The following is a 20,777-nucleotide window of genomic DNA, read 5'->3' on the forward strand; positions in this document are numbered from 1 at the left end:
CTAATTTACATTACCACCAATACCATGCAAGTGTTCCCTTTTTTCCACAACCTTGTCAGCACCTGTTGTTTTTGACTTTTTAACAATAGCCATTCTGACTGGGGTGAGATGGTATCTCATTGTTTTGATTTGTATTTCCCTAATGATTAGTTATACTCAGCATTTTTTTTCACATGCTTGTTGGCTGCACAGAATATACATTCTTTTCAAGTGCCCATGCAATATATGCCAAGTTGGACTATATCCAGGGCCATAAAACAAAAGTTGATAATTTAAAAGAATTTAAATTATACAGAATGTGTTCTCTGACTACACTGGAATCAGACTAGACAGAGGAAAGTCAAGAAATTAAGCAAACACTTTTAAATAATCTACAAGTCAAAAAGTAAATCTCAAAGGAAATTTAAAAATACACTGAACTGAAAGAAGATAAGAATACAACATATCAAAAATTTCTAGGAGAGACATCCCACAGAATGAGAGAAGATATTTGCAAACTACCCCTCTAACAAAGGATTAATAACTAGAATATATAAGGAGTTCAGACAACTCTATAGGAAAAAAAGTCTAATAGTCCAAACAAAAAATGAGCTGATTTGAATAGACATTTCTCAAAAGAAGACATACAAATGGCAATCAGGCTTATGAAAGGTGCTCAACGTTATAAATCATCAGAGAAATGCAAATCAAAAGTGCAACAAGATATCATCTCACTTAGTTAAAATGGCTTGTATCCAGGCTGGACACAGTGGCTCACACTTGTAATCCCAGCACTGAAGGAGGCCGAGGCGGACAGATCACCTGAGGTCAGGAGTTCAAGACCAGCCTGACCAATATGGTGAAACCCTGTCTACACTAAAAATACAAAAATCAGCTGGGCATGGTGGGACACGCCTGTAGTCCCAGCTATTTGGAAGCTGAGGCAGAATAACCACTTGAACCTGGGAGATGGAGGTTGCAGGGAGCAGAGATTGGGCCACTGCACTCCAGCCTGGGCAACAGAGTAAGACTGTCTCACAAACAAAAACAAACAAACAAAAATGGCTTGTCTCTAAAAGAGAGGCAATAACAAGTACTGGTGAGTATGCTGAGAAGGCTTTGTACACTGTTTGCAGGAATGTAAATTAATTCACTGTGGAGAACAGTTTGGAGGTTCCTCCAAAAAAAATTAAAATTGAGCTACCATATGATCCAGCAATTCCACTGCTGGTTATATACCCAAAAGAAAGAAAATTAGTATTTCAAAGAGGTATTTGCACTCCAATGTTAATTGCAGCATTGTTTACAATAGCTAAGACTTGGGGGCAACATAAGCGTCTATCAACAGATGAATGGATAAAGAAAATGTGGTACATACATACAATGGGGCACTATTTAGCTAGAAAAAAGAATGAGATCCAGTTATTTGCAACGACACAGATGGAACTGGAGATCATTATGTTAAGTGAAATAAGCCAGGTACAGAAAGACAAACATCACATGTCATTTATTTGTGGAATCTAAAAATCAAAACAATGGAACTAATGGACATAGCGAGTAGAAGGATGGTTACCAGAGCCTGGGAAAGGTAGTGGGTAGCTGAGCGGGGAGGTGGGGATGGTTAATGGGTACAAAAAAATAGAAAGAATGAATATGACCTACTATGTGATAGCACAATAGGGTGACTATAGTCAAAAATAACTTAATTGTATATTTTTAAATAACTTAAAGAATGTAATTGAATTGTTTGTAACTCAAAGGATAAATGCTCGAGGGAATGGCTACCCCATTCTCCACGATGTGCTGATTTCACATTCCACGCCTGCATCAAAACATCTCATGTACCCCAGAAACATATACACCTACCATGTCCCCACAAAATATTTTCAAAATAATAAAAAACATTATAGGACACAGCTAAACCCGTGCTGAAAGGGAAATTTTAGCATTAAATGCACACATTAAAAAGAAGAAAAACTGGGTGCTACTTGGGAGGCTGAGGCAGGAAAGGATCACTTGAGCTCAGTAGTTCAAGGCCAGCCTGGGCAACATAAGGAGACCTTGTCTCTTAAAAAAAAAAAAAAAAAAAAAAAAAAAAAAAAAAAAAAAAAAAAACAGTACTCGAATTAATAATCCACACTCTCATCTCAAGAACCCAGAAAAAGAAGATCAAAATACACCCAAAGAAGAAAGGAAGACCGAGCGCAGTGGCTCACGCCTATAATGCCAATACTTTGGGAGGCCAAGGCAGGTGGATCACTTGAGCTCAGGAGTTAAAGACCAGCCTGCCCAACATGGTGAAACTCTGCTTCTACTAAAACCACAAAAAATTAGCCGAACGTGGCGGCAGGCGCCTGTAGACCCAGCTACTTGGAAGGCTGAGGCAGGAGAATCACTTGAGCCCGGGAGGTGGAGGTTGTAGTGAGCTGACATTGCACCCTGCACTCCAGCCTGGGCCACAGAGTGAGACACAAAAAGTTGCTTCTTTGAAAAGATCAGTCAACAGATGAACCTCTAGCAGACTACACTGAAAAAGAAAAAAAGAAAGAAGGTAGAAATGTCCACAGGGAATATCACTACACACCCTGCCTGCAGATATCAGAAAAACATAAATGGTGCTAGAACAATTGAACATCCAAGGGCCATAGGAGGAGAGAAAGACAATGAGGAGGAAGAGAAGGAGGAACAGCAGCTTAACCTAAGGCTCATACCTTCTGCAAAAATTGACTCAATATGGATTACAAACTTATATGCAAAATGTAAAACTATACAACTTTTAGAACAAGATGGGGGAAATCTTCTGATTCTAGATCTGGGCAACAAGTTCTTAGATTTGACACCAAAAACATGATCTGTAAAATGAAAAAATTGATATATTAGACCTAATTAAAATTCAAAACTGTTGCTCTGTGAAAGACTTGTAAAGGAATGGAAAGGCAAGCTACATAACGGAAGAAAATATTTGCAAATCATGTATGCAACGCAGGACTAGTATCTAGAATATATAACAAATTATCAAAACTCAGGCCAGGCCCCGTGGCTCATGCCTGTAATCCCAGCACTTTAGGAGGCTGAGGCGAGTGGATGACTTGAGGTCAGAAGTTTGAGACCAGCCTAGCCAACGTGGTGAAACTCTGTCTCTACTAAAACTACAAAAAGTTAACTGGGCGTTGTGGCATATGCCTGTAATCCCAGGAGGCAGAGGTTGCAGTGAGCCAAGGTTATGCCACTGCACTCCAGCCTGAGCGACAGAGTAAGACTCCATCTCAGAAAAAAAAAGTAAAAAAATTCAACAGTAAAAAAAAAAAAAAAAAAAAAAAAATTTAATTAGAAAATGGGAAAAATTCATGAAGAGACATCTCATCAGAAGGTATACAGATGGCAAATAAGCACATGAAAAGATGTTCAATATCATTAGCTATTAAGGAAACGCAAATTAAAACCACAGTGAGATCTCACCACACACGTATTAGAATGGCTGAAATAAAAAATAGTGACAATAAGCCAGGCGTGGTGGCTCACGCCCATAATCCCAGCACTTTGGGAGGCCGAGGCGGGTGGATCATGAGGTCAGGAGATTGAGACCATCCTGGTTAACACGGTGAAGCCCCGTCTCTACTAAAAATACAAAAAAATAACTGGGCATGGTGGTGGGCACCTGTAGTCCCAGCTACTCAGGAGGCTGAGGCAGGAGAATGGCGTGAACCCAGGAGGCAGAGCTTGCAGTGAGCCGAGATCGTGCCACTGCACTCCAGCCGGGGTGACAAAGTGAGACTCCGTCTCAAAAAAAAAAAAAAAAAAAAGTGACAATACCAAATGCCTGTGAGGATGCAGTAAAACAATCACTCACACATTGCTGGTGCAACCACTCTGGAAAACAGTCTGACAGTTTATTTAAAAAACTAAAAATTAGGGCCGGGCGCGGTGGCTCAAGCCTGTAATCCCAGCACTTTGGGAGGCCAAGACGGGCGGATCACGAGGTCAGGAGATCGAGACCATCCTGGCTAACATGGTGAAACCCCGTCTCTACTAAAAAAAAATACAAAAAAAAGAGACTAGCTGGGCGAGGTGGCGGGCGCCTGTAGTCCCAGCTACTCGGGAGGCTGAGGCAGGAGAATGGTCTAAACCTGGGAGGCGGAGCTTGCAGTGAGCTGAGATCCGGCCACTGAACCCCAGCCTGGGCGACAGAGCAAGACTCTGTCTCAAAAAAAAAAAAAAAAAACCACAAAAAAAACAAAAAAAACAAAAAATTAGAAAATGGGAAAAATTCATGAAGAGACATCTCATCAAAAGGATATACAGATGGCAAATAAGCACATACAATTCAGCAACCACTATACAATTCAGCAGGTATACTCCTGGGCATTTGCTCCAGAGAAATTAAGACTTATGTCCACACAAAAACTTATATAAGCCAAATCTGGAAACAACCCAGATGTCTTCAATGGGCAGGTGGGTAAACCAACTGTGCTATACCAATACCATATAATACAACCAGGCAATAATAAATTATTCATATATGCAACAACCTTGTATGATCTCCAGAGAAATACACTGAGAGAAAAAAAGTCAATCCCAAAAGTTTATATACTCTATGTTTCCATTTATTAAACATTTGTCTTAAAATGACAAAAAAAAATTTGTCTTGAAGTGACAAAGTCATAGAAATGGATAACAGATTAGTGACTGCTAGACATTAAGGGGGATATGGGATGGCAGGGAAGTGGGTGTGTCTAGAAAAGGGCAAGGTGAAGAATCCTTGTGATCATAGAAGTGTTCTGCATTGTGGCTGTATCCATGTATCCTAATTGTGATATTGTACCATAGTTTTGCAAAATGTTACCATCAAGGGAAACTGGGTAAAGGATACACAGGATTGTTTTTATTATTTCTTACAACTGCATGTGAATCTACAATATACAGCAAAATGTATACTTAATGGAGAATATTTAGGTTTATTTCCTTTAAGAGTAATGCTCATTATCACCCTCCTGTTTGACACAGCATTGGAGATCCTAGTCAACAACATGAAAAAGAAAACACTAAGGATTAAGAGGGAAAACACAAAACTCAGTGTTTGCAGATGATACTATTATCTACCTGGAAAAAGAGAGAGACAGAGAGAATATCAATAACAACGACGACAACAACAACAACAACAACAACAACAAAAACCCCACTAAAACCAATAAGAGAATCCAGCAAGGTTGTCCCATATAAGATCAACCTACAAAAATTGATTAATTTCTAATACTTGAAAACATATATCAATATTTGAATATCATATATCAAATAAAGGGTTAATATCCAGAATATATAAAGAACTCATAAAACCCAACAACAATTGTTTTATAAACAATTTGTTTATACAAACAATTAAAAAGGGGGCAACGAACTTCAATAGACATTTTTCCAAAGATGATATACAAGTGGCAAACACACATAGGAAAAGATGCTCAGCATTACTTATTATTAGAGAAGTGCAAATTAAAACCATAACATCATCTAACACTCATTAGCATGGCTACTATAAAAATGAAAGGAAAAAGGAAAGAAGAGAAGGACTGAAGGAGGGAGCAAATGAAGGAGGAAAGGAAAGAAGGAAGGAAGGAAGGGTTGGTGAGGATGTAGAGACATTAGAACCTTTATATGCAATGTTCGTGGGATTGTAATATGCGTAACTGCTATGGGAAATAGTATGGCAGTTCCTAAAAAAATTAATAATAAAACTACTATATGACCCAAGAGTCCCACTTCTGGGTATAAACGCAAAAGAATTGAAAGCAGAGACTTAAGCAGGTATTTCCCTCCATATTCATAGCAGCACTATTCTCAATAGCCAAGAGGTGGAAGCAACAAAAATGTCCATAGACAGACGAGTGGGCAAACAAAATATGGCATATACATACAGTGGCTTATCATTCGGCCTAAAAAGGAAGGAAATACTCTTACACGCTGCAACAAGTATGAATTTTAAGGACATTATGCTAAGTGAAATAAGCCAATCGCCAAAAGACAAAAACTCGGTGATTGCACTTGTACAAGGTATCTAAAGTAGTCAGATTCATAGAAGCAGAAAGTAGAGTGATGGTAGCCAGGGGCTAGAGGAAGAGAGAAATGAGGAATTGTTGTTTAATGGGTGTAGAGTTCTGGTTTTGCAAGGTGAAAAAGAGTTCTGGAGATTGGTTGCACAAAAATATGAATACACTTAACATTGCTGAGCAGTACACTTAGATTGGATACATTCTTCTACATCAGAAATTACTGATTCAAAAGTAGAATTGCAATAAGATACCAATCACAATAGCAGCAAAAGCTACAACATGTCTAACAATTAACAGCATACTCAGGACTACTATGAAAAAGTAAAATTTAAAAACCATAATAAAGAACAAACAAAATGATTTGAATAAATGAGAAAACAGTCTGTTTTTGCATAGTATGATTTAGTAATAAAAACAAGTCAGTTAACCCCAAATTTCTATAAATTCAGTATAACCACAGTCAAACTTCAAGTGGGAAAGACAGAACAGAAGCGAGTGTCCTCCCAAATTCCCCAGTAGGAAACTGCAAACTTAGTTTCTGTTGCTACTATGCGTTTGTCGTTGTCCAAGGCCAAAAGAAGCCCAATTTTTGCACCTCTCTCTCCACCCCGCAACATTGACATTTTTCCTTCTTGTTGTGAATGTGCTTCCTGTCCTCCATCTGTGCTTCTGGACCCACTCTCAATACTTCTGCACCTGGGGTCTGCCTCAGGCGCTGACCTGCATGGCATTAACTGCCTCCCATGCTCCCTGGCTGCTTCTTGCTTCCAGCATCAGCCTAAGAGCAGAGGGAGGAGGGGAGTGAGGTCAGTGTTTCTAATCCCTTGGCTTCCTCCCTACAAGGTCATCTTAAGCTGTTGTGCCCCTTGACTGAAGGGCACTGCTCTTGGCAAGGTGGTGACTGTACAGGGCTTGCCGTCCTTCTGAGTCCTGATAACCCCTTCTGTCCCTGGCCTCTTTGGACCTTGGGGTAGTAACAGCTATCCTCCACCCACTTCTTTGTAAATACTTTCCTAATGAATAAACTCTCCTTGAAATGTCCTACTTCAAGTATGCCATCTGTTTTCTGTTGAGACTGTGATACAATAAAAGCCATTTCTTTATTCCCTGCCCCAGACCAGCGTGGCCAGGGGCCCCTTGGAAGCCTCATATGAAATGGAAGAGGAAGGGTCTGGAGAAACAAGGAGCCCCCCCATCTGGGAGTAGTCTCCATAGGTTTGGGGCCTCTCCACTCTCTGAAACCCCTGGAGACTGGTCTGGCCAAGTAGCGGCAGAAAGCATCATGGAGAAATCCCCCATGCCTTGCTTCAAGGCAGTTGGAGGGCTCTTGGGAATGACAGACACTCAAGCCAAAAAAAAAAAAAAAAAAGGCTTTGAGGATGGGGTTGAACTCCACCCTCATTTGCATCTAATTTGCCCGATTTTACTGTGGAAACAGAAAAACTTGAGAAAATGGCCTAAAGATAATTTTCATAAATAGACACTGGGATTAAATGTCAATTTTGTCCGTTTCTTTCACACGCATGTGTGCATGGGCAGGGAGGCAAAGAGAACCTGGAACCCAGGAGCATACTCTCCCTCAGGGAAAAAAAAAATGCCAAGGATACCACCTCCCATGGTGTATTTGAGATTTATTCTCACTGTCTTTAATGGTCAATAGAAGAAGCTCAAATATGGGGTCAACACATTTCTCTAAAATATTGTTATCTGCCCCAAGTGTTGGAGGAACTCCCCGCACTGTGTGTGCCCTCGTTAACACAGGCCCAGTTCTTTCACGGGAGGGCAGTGGGACTAGATGACCTTTAAAACCAATTCTAGCTCCAAGTTCAGCTTTTAAAACAACAAGACATGGAAGGGAGAAAACAATTCTTTGTGCAGCTTGGATTATGTATAACCCAAAAGTCCAGCTCTCTCTCTCTTCCCTCCTTCCCTTCCCTCTACGTGTCTCTCCTTCTTTCTCCTACTCCACTTCTCTCCTCTCGCCCCTTTTCTCCCTTTCTCCTACTCTCTTCCACTCCTTCTTTTTTTTTCCTTTCTCTCACATGTGCTCAAGTGCGCGCGCGCACACACACACACACACGCACACACACCCCCGCATGCACTCCTTTTTTGGCAATCCATTATGTTTGACATTCCATTCTCTTCATGCGGCATCCATTTTCCTCTCCTCATCCTCCTACAGTTTGGTCCGCCATTACCCTTCTTCCACCTTCCTTTCAAGTACCACTCATTCCCCTGTGTAAAGACTCCCCTTTCTATCTATAGTATTCTGACTGACTGGATCGTAGGAGACCTACATATACTTTTCCCTCTTCCTTACCTGGAATGGTACAGCCTTTCCTATAAAACAAAAAACCTACAAAGTTAGGGCAGAGAAAAGCCTGCACTGGGAATTTCTAGAAAAGGAACTGGAAGCCGTCCCGTTAGCTAACTCTCTACTTCCTTCCTCTGGGGTCCTGTCACTTTGATTCTCACTGCTGTGACTAGAACTAGACCCTTCAGATCTGCAGCTTCGCCTTTAAAACTGTCCAAATAGGCCGAGTGCGGTGGCTCATGCCTGTAATCCCAGCACTTTGGGAGCCGAGGCAAGTGGATCACTTGAGGTCAAGAGATCGAGACCAGCCTGACCAACATGGTGAAACCCCATCTCTACTAATAAAATACAAAATTAGCCAGGCGTGGTGGTGCACGCCTGTAATCTCAGCTACTTGGGAGGCTGAGGCAGGAGAATCGCTTGAACCCGGGAGGCAGAAGTTGCAATAAGCCGAGATTGCACCATCGCACTCCAGCCTGGGCAACAAGAGCAAAACTCTATCTTGAAAAAAAATAAATAAATAAAATAAAAATAATAAATAAAACTGCCCAGTTATAGACAAGGCCCAAAGCCCCATTCCTAGACTAAACTAGAATTTAAAAAGGAGTTTGCTTTGTCAAACGAACAAAAATAAAAACAAAAACAGTGAATAGAAAAAAATGAATATGAAACATAAAAATGATAAAATATAGACATTAACTTCCTTCCACTGACTTCTGTTAACCCCTTCCAGAAGAGATGCTCTAATTCCAAGGATCCGTCTGAAGAAACTATGGATGTGTTCCAGATCAACTCATTTCTGGTTTCTTTTTCTTACCCACATTCTAGTACCTAACTCTAATTCCAAAAACAATTCCACACCCTAGCTTTCTGTGTCCAGCAGGTGTCGCCTTTCATGGGACAACAAACCACCAGCCAGCATCCTTTCTTCCATGGCGTGGAGTCCATTCCCCCAAAGGGTTCTCCTTGGGCTTGGGTTAGAAGGGAATAGAACGGAGGCCCTGAAGAGATGTGTGCTCACCAGCATGAGGGTCTTCAGAATAAAGTAATCTGCTACTTCCAGCTCAGGTAGACAAACATCCTACAGAAATCTGTTCTTTGACCTTGGACAAGTCACTTAAATGTCTCTGAGCCTCATATCCTTTGTCTGTAACATAGAGGGAAGCAATCTGTCCCTTGTGGGGTTATTGTGAGAAGAGAAGGAGCTACAAATATAAAGGTCTGAGCCCAGTGCCTAAGATAAAATAATCACTCAAGCTATGTTCCCTTCTGCATTCAGGGTATGGAAGAAATAACTGTCTAGAACTCAATCCAGAGTTAAGCTCTGTTCCCTGAATCCTGAGGGGTCTGAGGGGTCTGCCTTACGGTTGTGATGAGGATCAAAGTACCTGGTACAATGCCTGGCCAGAAAGTTGAATAACTGAAAATAGCTAACGTCACTATTGCAGGCTGGCTGTGTGTCTGGCAGTGTTCTTAGCCATTTACAAGTATGAACTCATTTAATCCTTATAAGATCCTGTATGGGGTGAGTAAGCTGTTAATCCCCTTCCTTGCCCATACTCCGTGACTCCATCCCACCACAGTTTAATTTCTCCTTATGAATTATTAATCAGAAAACGGCCCCAAATTCTGTCATGTCTAAGTGGGAAAATGGAAGAAGGCACTGTTTCTCCCCCACTCAAGTAGAAGAGAATTAACCTCAGCCCCTGCTTTGCCCATATTCCTTCCCCAGGCCCCCAGGAAGAAGACATGGAAAAACATTATTTCCACTAAAGTTTATTTCTCCGAAACAATCACCAGTGACTTGCTGTCCTCTATGGCACGCTGAGGGCCCCAGGAGGGTCTTTAACTCCCTTCCTCAGATTATATCCATCCCAGAAATATAGCCTTGGACGATAATTTGGTTATAGCATAGTCCCAGGAATGAGGTCCCCCAAGTTGCTAAGTTTTACATAGGGGAGACTGGGAAATTCAAATAATTGGATGGAGAAACCATAGGATCCAAGATAATGTCAGAGTGTTGAAGATGTTGGAGAGGCATGGTAGCATCATTGAGTCTGAATCTCCTTCTCACTTGGAGTGGAAGTTGTAGGATTCTGCCTCTAGGAAATGTGTCGTCCTACAGAATAAATAAAAGGGAGATAATGAGGCTTGAACCCAACTTGCCCCCATCATTTGCCACTGTAACTATCCCATGCCTTAATACAGTGATATTGAGAACTCCAGGGCACCAACAACTAGTACAAAGGAAACACCTTCATCCTCCTGTCTGCAGACACCCCACTTAGTGGAAGAGAAGGATGCTCCTTCCTACTCTTAATCCTAGCAATGGCAGCTTAAATCATGCCCTTGGCTAGATCCTCATGGAAGCTCACCCATATAATAAGCAAGATTAGTTGAACCCAACACTGACCCTCTAACCTGCACCCCAACCAAAGGACAAGTAGGGAAGTAGACCAACAGAGATGTTACCTTCTGGATAATTGGACCCAGGAAGAGGAGTGTAACCTAAGAGAGGAAGATACTTGATTATACCAGTCTTTGTGGATGAAAGTATCTAGCATTATTCATAGCAAAGGGGGTAGGAAGGAAAGAGTCAATCACAAACAGAAAGTAAGCAGAGATTGGGACCAAGAGTGGGGATGGGAATTCAGGGAGTCACTCACTAGAGGAGCCAGCTCTCCGCCAGCTGATCAAACCAAGAGAGAAGATGATGAGGCCCAGGCCCAGAGTCACTGCAGACACAGAAACCTTCAGGGTCTGCATGGGGGACAGCCCAGGTGCTGCAAAAAATAGAAACTTACTTGAACCAATTTCTGTTGCTCACCCCCAGGGCAATTCCATTTATTGCAGCCACCTCTCAGTAGGTTAAAAGGTCCTTTATCCCAGCTCCAAGGGTCTAGCTCGCACCACCCACTCCCAAGAAAATGATCTTTCTCAAATCAAACCCTCATCCCATGGGCCTCTACTCCTAGAGTAAGCCTGGGGAACCCATCTCCCCAGAATTAGTATCCTGGCTTCCAGGTCCTCTCTAATACAGTGGCGCCTCTCAAGGCATCCTCTTTCCTTTCTTTACCCAAAAGGCACTCTTATCAGGATAAAGGGCTCCTCACTGTCCTCTCCATTGCCCCCACGATGACAATGTTTGCTTCCTTACTTTCTCCAACTGAGCAGCTTCCTGTTACACTGTCTTACCACGTGTCTTAACCTCCAGTGGATCCATCCTGTGAGTTATCCTACTACTTGTGTACCTTCTACATCTAGATCTCCCATGGAGCTTGTCTCCATCCCACTCCACAGCCCCTGCACTTCCTTGGGCTGGTCCTGTTCTGAATCATGTCCCACTCAGATTCTTTTCCCATGATAAAATGAACACTCCATTACCAAAGGGAGGTTCTTGTACACCCTGTGAGGAGATGTTCCCCAGGAAAGTTCAAGTGAGCATGTGATTTCCACTGTCTTCTCTGTTCTCCATTCTCTTCCCAGCTGCCCAGCAGGAAACAGCACTTCCCACAAGGGGAAAACCTGGTTACAGCAGCTGATCTGAGATTCTGTTCTCTGGCTTTTGTAGACACCCTTCCTCTTCCTCATTTCTTTCTCTTTCTTTTCCAAGAATACCCAAAGCTGTGTGCAACTTCTCACAATACCTTTAACTACTCCCGACAGTGTTTGAACTGTAATTAATTCTTTATCCATTAGCCCCTGAGCATGCACGCCAAATGGTCTGCCAGCCGTGGCTTGACTACTCCCCTATGCTTGGTAGAGCAGGCCAAATGTAGTACTGCCCCACACCAAGAAATGTCCCCCTTCTTCAACCTTCATCATTCCTTCAGCTCCCATCTGCTTCTGGCAGCAGAATAGTTGAAATCTAAGGAGGCTAGAATAGTGTATTACAATTTGGGGTTCTGAAAATACGATTGCCAAATTTACATCCTCGTTTCAAAGCAAGCACGCTCCCCTCCCGCCCTCAAATATAGATGCAGCAACATCAACCACACCACCAGAGCAACAATAGCACAGTCTAAATAGAAATATTAAATTGGTGCAAAAGTAATTGCGTTTTTTGCCACTAAAAGTAATGGCAAAAACTGCAAATCCTTTTCACCAACCTAAATATTTCCATTTCTTTATCCCATTTCCCAATTCTGGTCCTAAGCCCCCCATAAGTTCCTCCAGACTCAGTCCCCATTTTCAGCACCTTGCTGTCTACTATGTACCATGTATCGATCCACATCTCATTTTCTCTGCTTTGACCCTAATTCCATCCATCTGCCATACACTTACTCCAGTCCCGAAGGATGGGCTCAGGAGCCCCAATGTGCTCCACCACACAGGTGTAGGTGTCCCCGTAAGAGGGGGTTAAGGCTAAATAGGAGAGGGTCTGGTACGTCCAGTCTCCATTGGGCTGGGCAGTCTTCTGGCCACTGCCGTGAGGGATGACAAGATTCCCGTTCTTCATCCACGTGATGGTCACATCTGCTGGATAGAAGCCCCACACATAGCAGGCCAGCATCACAGGCTCCCTCGTGTTAAAAGGAGTGGTTTGGGCTACTTGCACAGATGGTGGCCCTGCATAGGAGAAGAAACATCTTTAGGAAGGAGGGTGACATTCTGGCCTCTTCTCCAACCTGGTTTCTTTTTCTATCGCAACTCTTCATAGATTTTGCAACCCACTTCCCACCCCAGCCCCCCTGCCATGCTGCCCCTTGAAAGGGAATCGTTAGAATATATTCCTGCATTCCTCTTCCTTCTCTCGCATTCCTTCATTGCCCCTTTCTTTCTTTCCTCCTCCAGAGTTATGTTTGATTACAATTAGTAAAAACCAGATCTGAACTGCAAGCTATTCTGGAAGTCATTGTATTATATTTCAAGTACGTAAGCTGGAAAGTATTTGAAATAAGTAAGCTAAGAGTAATCCAGAGTTGTACATTGGGTTTTTTTAAGGTGGAAAAGGAATTTTTCTCCAAATCTTGTTTAATACATTAATTTGCTAGTTAAAGCCTTTTCTCCTCACATAGTTTAAGGAAACAAGCCTAACTTAAGATTCACTCTTAAATTTGGAATGAATGTAGTCAAATTAATGAGATTGCTAATACTGCCATATTTTACTGATTTACTCTCGACAAAAAAAAAAAAAAAAAAAAAAAAAAAAAAAAAAAAGATAGGTGACCCTCAAATTGCCATTGCCTCCTAGGTGACCCTCTTGCTTGCCTCTATCTTGACATTTTTCAAACACAATCTTAAATAAAAATCCAAGAAATTATGTTAAAATGCAGATTTCCTAGCCTGTATCCCCAGATACTTTCTTTCAACAGATCTGGAGTAGTACCAAGGGGCTTGCATATTTAACAAGCACCTCCTCCAGGCAATTCTGAGAAAGGTGGTTCAGAAATCACCCTTGAAACACACTATTCTGTACTGTGGAGAGCTTCAAGTTTACTTTTACAAACTTCAAGCCATTGTCAATGCAAGAGTTTAAGTGTGAGAAAAAGCATGTGTCAGGATCCCCTAGGATTCCGAATATTCCCATGCCTGGGCCCACCTCAGATCTAGAACACCAAAATCTGGGATAAGAAGGCATGAACATCTTGAGTACCCATCCTGAGATGCCCTGGCCTCTGCATAAGCTCCCCTCATGATTCCTCGCAGTTCAAACCTCACGTCCCCTTCTCTACTCCTGTTCCACTCAGGTCAGCCACCTTGTTCCCCTTGAGGTTCAATCCTCCCTCTTTCTACATTTCAGATCCACACATTTTCTCTTCTTTGCTGCTCAAATCTCAAACCCCTGGGCCACTGTGGGATCCTCCCTGGCCTGCCCTCTTAACTGCACTTCCTGGTAGCCCCTCTGCATCCCTCTCTCCTCACGTGTCCTGTGGGTCAGTGATCCCCAGAAGGGCTGGGTGTGTGTGGTACAATTCTGAAGCCCATTGCGCAAGCGCTGCATCAGGGTGTCCTGTTGGTTGAGGTAATGTGAGATGCCATTGGCCAAGGGATTCAGCACCCCAAATTCGCAAGGGACCATCTTGTTCTCCTCTGGATCCCAGCAGGTCAGCAGATCCTTGTTGAAGGAGATACAGTATGTGAAATCCTTTGCAGTCCCATCATCATCCAGTAGACAGGTGCTTTCCACATGGGCCACAAAGCCACCTAGAGGAGCCAGGGAAGGGAGAGCAGGTCAATGTCTTCTATTGGCCTGACGATAAATAAATAATAAATATACATAAATAATAAATATATATAACATATAGACATATATTTAGGAGCTCTGCACTGAGCTCTTAAAACCCTTGTAATTTCCTGAGTGATAGGGACGCTAGGTGCATCTTTTGTTTTTGTTCTAATATTTTGTCTTTGACCCTGATTCCTGTGATAGAGTGCCTAATCGCTTAGAATTTCCTAGATAACAGGAGTGTCTTTTGTTCTAATGGGGTAACTCTTGGTGGGCTCCTAGAGGAGGGGCTGGTCACCAGAAAGACCAAGCCATGATTAGAAGCCTGGAACTTTTAGTCCCTTCCCCCATCCTCCCTGAAGGGGAAGGGGCTGGAGATTGAGTTAATAATCAGTCATGCTTATGTGATGAAGCCTCCATAAAAATCCCGGAACTGTGGAGTTCAGAGAACTTCTCAGTTGGTAAACACATCCACGTGCCAGGAGGTGAAGTACCCCAATTCTGTTGGGACAGAGCTCCTGTGATTGGGAACCTTCCAGACCTGGTATTTCTTCATCTGGTTGTTCATTTGTATGCTTTAAAATATCCTTTGTTAAAGGATGCAAAATTACAATCTAGTGTTCTATACCACTGTGGGATGACTATCATTAACAATAATACATTATATCATTTCAAATCACTAGAAGAAGGATATTGAATGTTTCCAACACAAAGAAATGATAAATGAGATGATGGATATGCTAATTACTCTGATCTTATCACTGTACATTACATGTACTAAAACACCATTATCCACCCCAGGAATATGTATAATCATTATCAATTAAAATAAAATATCCCTTATAAAAGTCTACAATAGTAAGTAAACTTTTCCTGAGTTCCATAAGCCACTTTAGCAAATTATCAACCCCAAGGAGGGGGTCATGGGAACCTCTGATTTGTAGCCAAGTTGGACAGAAGATGTAGGTAACTCGGGAAGCTACTACTTGTGATTGGTGTCTGAAATGGAGGTGGCCTTATGGGACTGAGTCTTTAACCTTTGGACTCTATGTTAACTCCAGTTAATGTCACAATGGAATTGAATTATAGGATATCCAGCTAATATAGGATAATTAGTTGCTATGAGTTAAAAAAAAAAAAAAAAACCCCACACAATTGGTCAAAGAAGTGTTGAGTGTGAGCATATAGAAGAAAAAAAGTTGATTTTTCTTATATTCAGCTGAGAACCTAAGCCTTGGTGACATCCAGTTAGTCTGGCACAGATTGCCTGCTCAGGGACCGTCTACTGACCAAGCTCATACCCTGAAGTTTCTGAAAGCCTGATTTGAGGGAGTCGATAGACATAGTAGATAAGTTTTTAGATCCAGTCTCCTCTTTATGCAAGACTAAGCACAGGGATAGGAGTGGCCCCCCGAGATCATTTGCATATTTAAACATGACAATCTGCCAGAACACAGACCTTCACTATGGCAAATTATTGAGAGAGAATAAGGGTCAAGAGAAAGAGTCAGCCTTGTACTGTGCTGGAAATATTAAATATTCAGTTTGCACATATTTGCAAAGCACTTGCTGCATGCAGGCACTGTGCTAGGAGCTGGGGATGCAGCAATAAATAAGATGAACAATGTCCTTGCCTATATTCCAGCAGGGAATATACACTGCACAGATAATTATACAGATTAATTACATTAAAATTGCTACAAAGATAAAGTACAAAGTGCTATAGGAATATATACCAGGGAGACAAACTATCCAGGGGGTCATATGCAATTACAAAACGGAACACCCTTATCCTGAAACAGGAGCAGGGGAAGGGAGAGTCCCCGGAAGAAGTGTCCTTACCTGCTCTTGTGCAGCCCAGGCTGAGCCCCAGCAGCAGCGGCAGGAATATGATCATGCTCTGCTCTGTAGAGATGCCGGGAGTTCAATCCCCTGGACCAGCTCTTCCAGGGTCCGTGGGTCCTCACCTGTCCCAGAAGCTCCAGCCTGGGTAGATGATCTCCAGACACTGAGCAGAATACTATATTGCCCGGGTCCCTTGATCTCCCCAAATGAGTGATTTGGGGATACCCAGCCCCTAGATATTAAACCTGTTCCTTCCAGCTCACGGGAGTCCAGTGTTCAAACAGGGACAGATTTGCTAGGTAGGCGGGGACAGATGTAGAGACAAATCGCTGAGTGCCTCAGCCTGCGTCATCAGTTACTAGGTAAACCTCATCCTGCCTTAGGCTTAGACAACAGGTCTCCTGTTCTCTCTTAATTCTTTTTCTGCAGAACAACCAGTAGATTTCCCTAGATTACTGGAGAGAATAATCACAATATTCCCAGGATGTATGCAGCCTGGGCTGCCCACTGGTTTAACTTTTTCCTCTCAATGCTCTCCCAAAAGACCAGGACCAGATAACCTCTCCTATTCCTTACAGGGAGGTTACCCAAGAAGATAATTACAAAAATCTTTGTCTGTCCTGAGATGAGAGGACCCAGAGCCCTTCTGGGGCAGGTGGCAGAGGCAGGGCTGCTGAGAAGGAAGGAGGCACAGACAGAGTACAGAATTGTCTGGTCTCAAAGCAAGACTGCAGAATAAGGGAAGCAGCGCCACTTTAGAGATCAGGAATAGGGGCCTGGAAAATCCCTCCATGGGCCTCCATTGTTGCTTCTGTTCTAGCCAGTCAAGCTTCATTTCCTCCTCAGTTATAATAGCTGCTTTCTGGAGCCAGTAAACCATATCCTCCTACACTCTGAGCAATCTCACGGGGTAGACTGCAGGTTAACACCACTCAGACTCCTTGAAAAATAGCTGGTGACGGGTCAGTGCCCAGAGCTCACCTGCCTTCCCCCAAACTCTAAACACCCCTATGTGTTTCCTCTACTGTACCCTGTTTCCTGGGGGCAGGTCCCTGCATTATGAAGCCACTAGGAAAATGAGATAAAGCTTTCCTACTTTTCTTCCCCTGAAAAGACAGATTTTGTTTTTTATTTTTTGAGAATAGCAAGTAAGATTTTATATTTTATTTATTTTTAATTATTTTAACCTTTGTTTTAGGTTCAAGGGTACATGCGCAGGTTTGTTATATAGGTAAATTGTGTGTCATGGGGATTTGGCATACAAATTTATTTCATCACCCGGGTAATAAGTATGGTATCTGATAGGCAGTGTTTTGATCCTCTCCCTCTTCCCAACCTCCACCCTCAAGTAGGGCCCAGTGTCTATTATTCCCTTTTTTGTGTGTCCATGTGTACTCAATGTTTAGTTCCCACTTATAAAAGTGAGAACATGTAGTGTTTCATTTTCTGCTCCTGTGTTAGTTTGCCTAGGATAATGGCCCCCAGCTCCATCCATGATGCTGCAAAAGACGTGATCTCGTCTTTTTTTGTCTGTGTAGTATTCCATGGTGTATATGTACCACATTTTCTTTATACAATCTACTGTTGGTGGGCATTTAGGTTGATTCCATGTCTTTGCTGTGATGGATACTGCTGCAGTGAACATTTATGTGCGTATGTCTTTATGGTAGAACAATTAATACTCCTTTGGGTATATGCCTAATAACGGGATTGCTGGGACAAATGGTAGCTCTGCTTTAAGTTTCTTGAGAAATTGCCAAACTGCTTTCCTCAATGACTGAACTAATTTATGTTCCCACCAGCAGTGTATAAGCCTTCTGTTTTCTCTGCAACTTCTCCAACATTTGTTATTTTTTGACTTTTTAATAATAGCCATAATGAGATGATATCTCACTATGATTTTGATTTGCATTTTTCTAATCATTAGTAATGTTGAACATTTTTTCATATGCTTGTTGGTCACGTGTGTGTCTTGAAAAGGCAGATTTTATGTATTTGCGTATTTATTTTTTCACGGCTTTTTTTAAAGAGTCTCACTCTGTTGCCTAGGCTGGAGTGCCGTGGAATGATCTCGGCTTACTGCAATCTCTGCCTCCTGGGTTCAGATGATTCTCATGCCTCAGCCACCCGAGCAGCTGGGGTTACAGGCATGTGCCACCACGCCTGGTTCATTTTTGTAATTTTTTTTTTTTTTTTTCAGTAGAGACGGGGTTTCACTATGTTGGCCAGGCTGGTCTTGAACTCCTGACCTCAAGTGATCCACCCACCTCAGCCTCCTAAAGTGCTAGGATTACAGGCATACATTGTGCCTGGCCTGAAAAAGCAGATTTTAAATGGCAATTCATTCTTCTATCCCATTGTGAACTATACAGTTGATGGATTTTCCATTACTAACTTGAAACTCTAAATTGGCTTCCTTCTGCTCCTCAGTAGGTTTCAGGGCTGCCTCTCCACACCTTAGTTTCTGAGGACTCTTGGATTTCATTAAATAGTGAGCTAAACAAAAGAAGATGTGGAGGGGTCCCCTTGACACCACACTTAGCTGCCCTCCCCCAAAGTCCCTGATCTCAGGAAAATCTAATACCTACGGAGAAAATGGTTAGAAAAAAATACATACAAAGATCATTACCAAAAACAAAAGACTCCTCGTGTAACTAATTGAGATTAACTGAAGCTCTGCCATAGCTCCCAGCCACTGCCCCCACTCACCTTGATTATATACTCTAACTCTGCTAATGAACTGTCAAGTGTGTTGGAGTGGGCAGAATATGGGGTGGGGAGTGCATAATTTGTAGAGCTTCTACTTTAGAACAGATACAATGCTAGGTAGGTCCATTATATACTATCTCATCTCATCTTAAAAGACTTGTTGGCCAGATGTGGTGACTCACACCTGTAATCCCAGCACTTTGGGAGGGATTCGCCTCCCAAAGGCAGGCACATCGCCTGAGGTCAGAAGTTCGAGACCAGACTGGCAAACATGGTGAAACTCTGTCTCTATTAAAAATACAAAAATTAGCCGGGCATGGTGGCGCGTGCCTGTAATCCCAGCTACTCTGGAGGCTGAGGCGGGAGAATCGCTTGAACCTGGGAGGCAGAGGTTGCAGTGAGCTGAGATCGTGCCACTGCACTCCAGCCTGGGTGACAGAGTGAGACTCGTCTTAAAAAAAGAAAATCACACACACAAAAAACTTGTTAATTGTCCTCATTTCCCAGGTTGGAAAACAGGTCCAAAGATTCACACCCAAGGTCTAAAGGTTGTAACTCCTCTTCTTATACAGCTCTTACACATGCATGTGCGTACACACACACACACACTTGAGCATGCCCACACACTCACTACATCCTGGAACTGGGATGGCTCAGATAAAGGGAGTCACTGAGGCCTCTGCTGAGAAAGGGAGAAAGAGAAGAGTCACAATCCATAACCCAGTTCACCCAAGTCTTATCTTTCCCGTCCTCAGAGTTCCTTCTGCTCTGCGAACCACCGTCCCTTCCACTTTCTCTTTTGACAAGTTTTAAAACTGAATTTTCCCCTGCGCCCCCCACTCCATACATTTCCCCCTCACATTCCTCCCCATCCTGTCCAGGTAAGCTGTTATCCTAACCTTATAGGAACCAAGTCCTGGGATCCTTTTCAATGTCTACAAAGCCTAGCCCTGGCAAGGGGGCACTGGCTGTGTGGTCCTGTGCCAGCACTGAACATGGCCATAGCCAGTAACAGTGAGGCTGAATGTAGTTCCCTCTTATGTCTAGATCTCTGCTCCAGCAGTCAAAGGAGATGTGAAACCTTCTGTGAGGCCACAACAGGAGATGACAGGAGAAGATTTCACTTCTCTATTAATTCAAACACTGAGGGAGCTTTTTAGAATAAAGAAGGACAGAAAACCCAGACACCTGTGCTCAGCAGTGTTTTCCTTCCTCTCCTCCTCCCAACCCTTCCATTTTTACAGATATAGCTCTGTCTTCCCACCTCCAGCCAACCCAAAATAACATCTCAATTGCTCTGTCCATTGTTGCTTTTTGTTAATTATTGATATAGCACCGGGACTGAAGAGGCATGGAGCCCCAACCGGGTTCCCACATGTTGCCTTTCTTTTACTGACTCTACACAACCACCCAAAGAGTGAGTCCTCTCCTTTCCCACTGCCTCTGCCCTTAGCCTGGCCACCACATGCCTGCAGTGGACTAGTCCCAGGGTCTGTGTGCAAAGCATTACTGGGAACATTCAGAATGAGAAGATATGGATTCTGCTCCCGTATCACTTTGCTTGTAGGTCAGTTGGGGAGTGAGAACAAACACTTTAAATAGTTTATATTAAAGCAAGTAAGCAATAAGAGAGCAATAAGGCCAGTGGTCTTAAAAAAGAAGAGAGAAATCACCATGGGCATAGTAGACAGGGAGTACTCTCAATCAAGAGGACCTG

At 42.7% G+C, this 20,777-nt stretch overlaps 1 protein-coding gene across 1 annotated transcript; it reads right to left on the minus strand.

The window, feature by feature from the left end:
* Positions 1–10,097: 10,097 nt before the first annotated feature.
* Positions 10,098–19,862, minus strand: LOC126952790 (HLA class II histocompatibility antigen, DM beta chain). The gene is made up of 6 exons (XM_050787817.1): positions 16,349–19,862; positions 14,203–14,484; positions 12,622–12,906; positions 11,004–11,120; positions 10,810–10,845; positions 10,098–10,456 (listed from the first exon to the last, which is right to left on the minus strand). The coding sequence occupies exons 1-6, from the start codon at positions 16,401–16,403 to the stop codon at positions 10,440–10,442; spliced, it is 792 nt and encodes a 263-aa protein (XP_050643774.1). The 5' UTR covers positions 16,404–19,862; the 3' UTR covers positions 10,098–10,439.
* Positions 19,863–20,777: the final 915 nt, after the last annotated feature.

Source organism: Macaca thibetana, chromosome 4 (genome assembly GCF_024542745.1).
Source record: "Macaca thibetana thibetana isolate TM-01 chromosome 4, ASM2454274v1, whole genome shotgun sequence".
NCBI classification, from domain to species: Eukaryota; Metazoa; Chordata; class Mammalia; order Primates; family Cercopithecidae; genus Macaca; species Macaca thibetana.

What these genes read in the sequence shown, in the direction of transcription:
- LOC126952790 (XM_050787817.1), bottom strand. Translation starts at nt 16,403, where the DNA reads ATGATCATATTCCTGCCGCTGCTGCTGGGGCTCAGCCTGGGCTGCACA. An exon ending in ATCACTGACCCACAGGACAC is followed by an intron (nt 12,907 to 14,202) that starts GTGAGGAGAGAG and finishes TCTCCTATGCAG; the next exon opens with GGCCACCATCTGTGCAAGTA. An exon ending in GCGGAGAGCTGGCTCCTCTA is followed by an intron (nt 10,846 to 11,003) that starts GTGAGTGACTCC and finishes TTCCTCTCTTAG; the next exon opens with GTTACACTCCTCTTCCTGGG.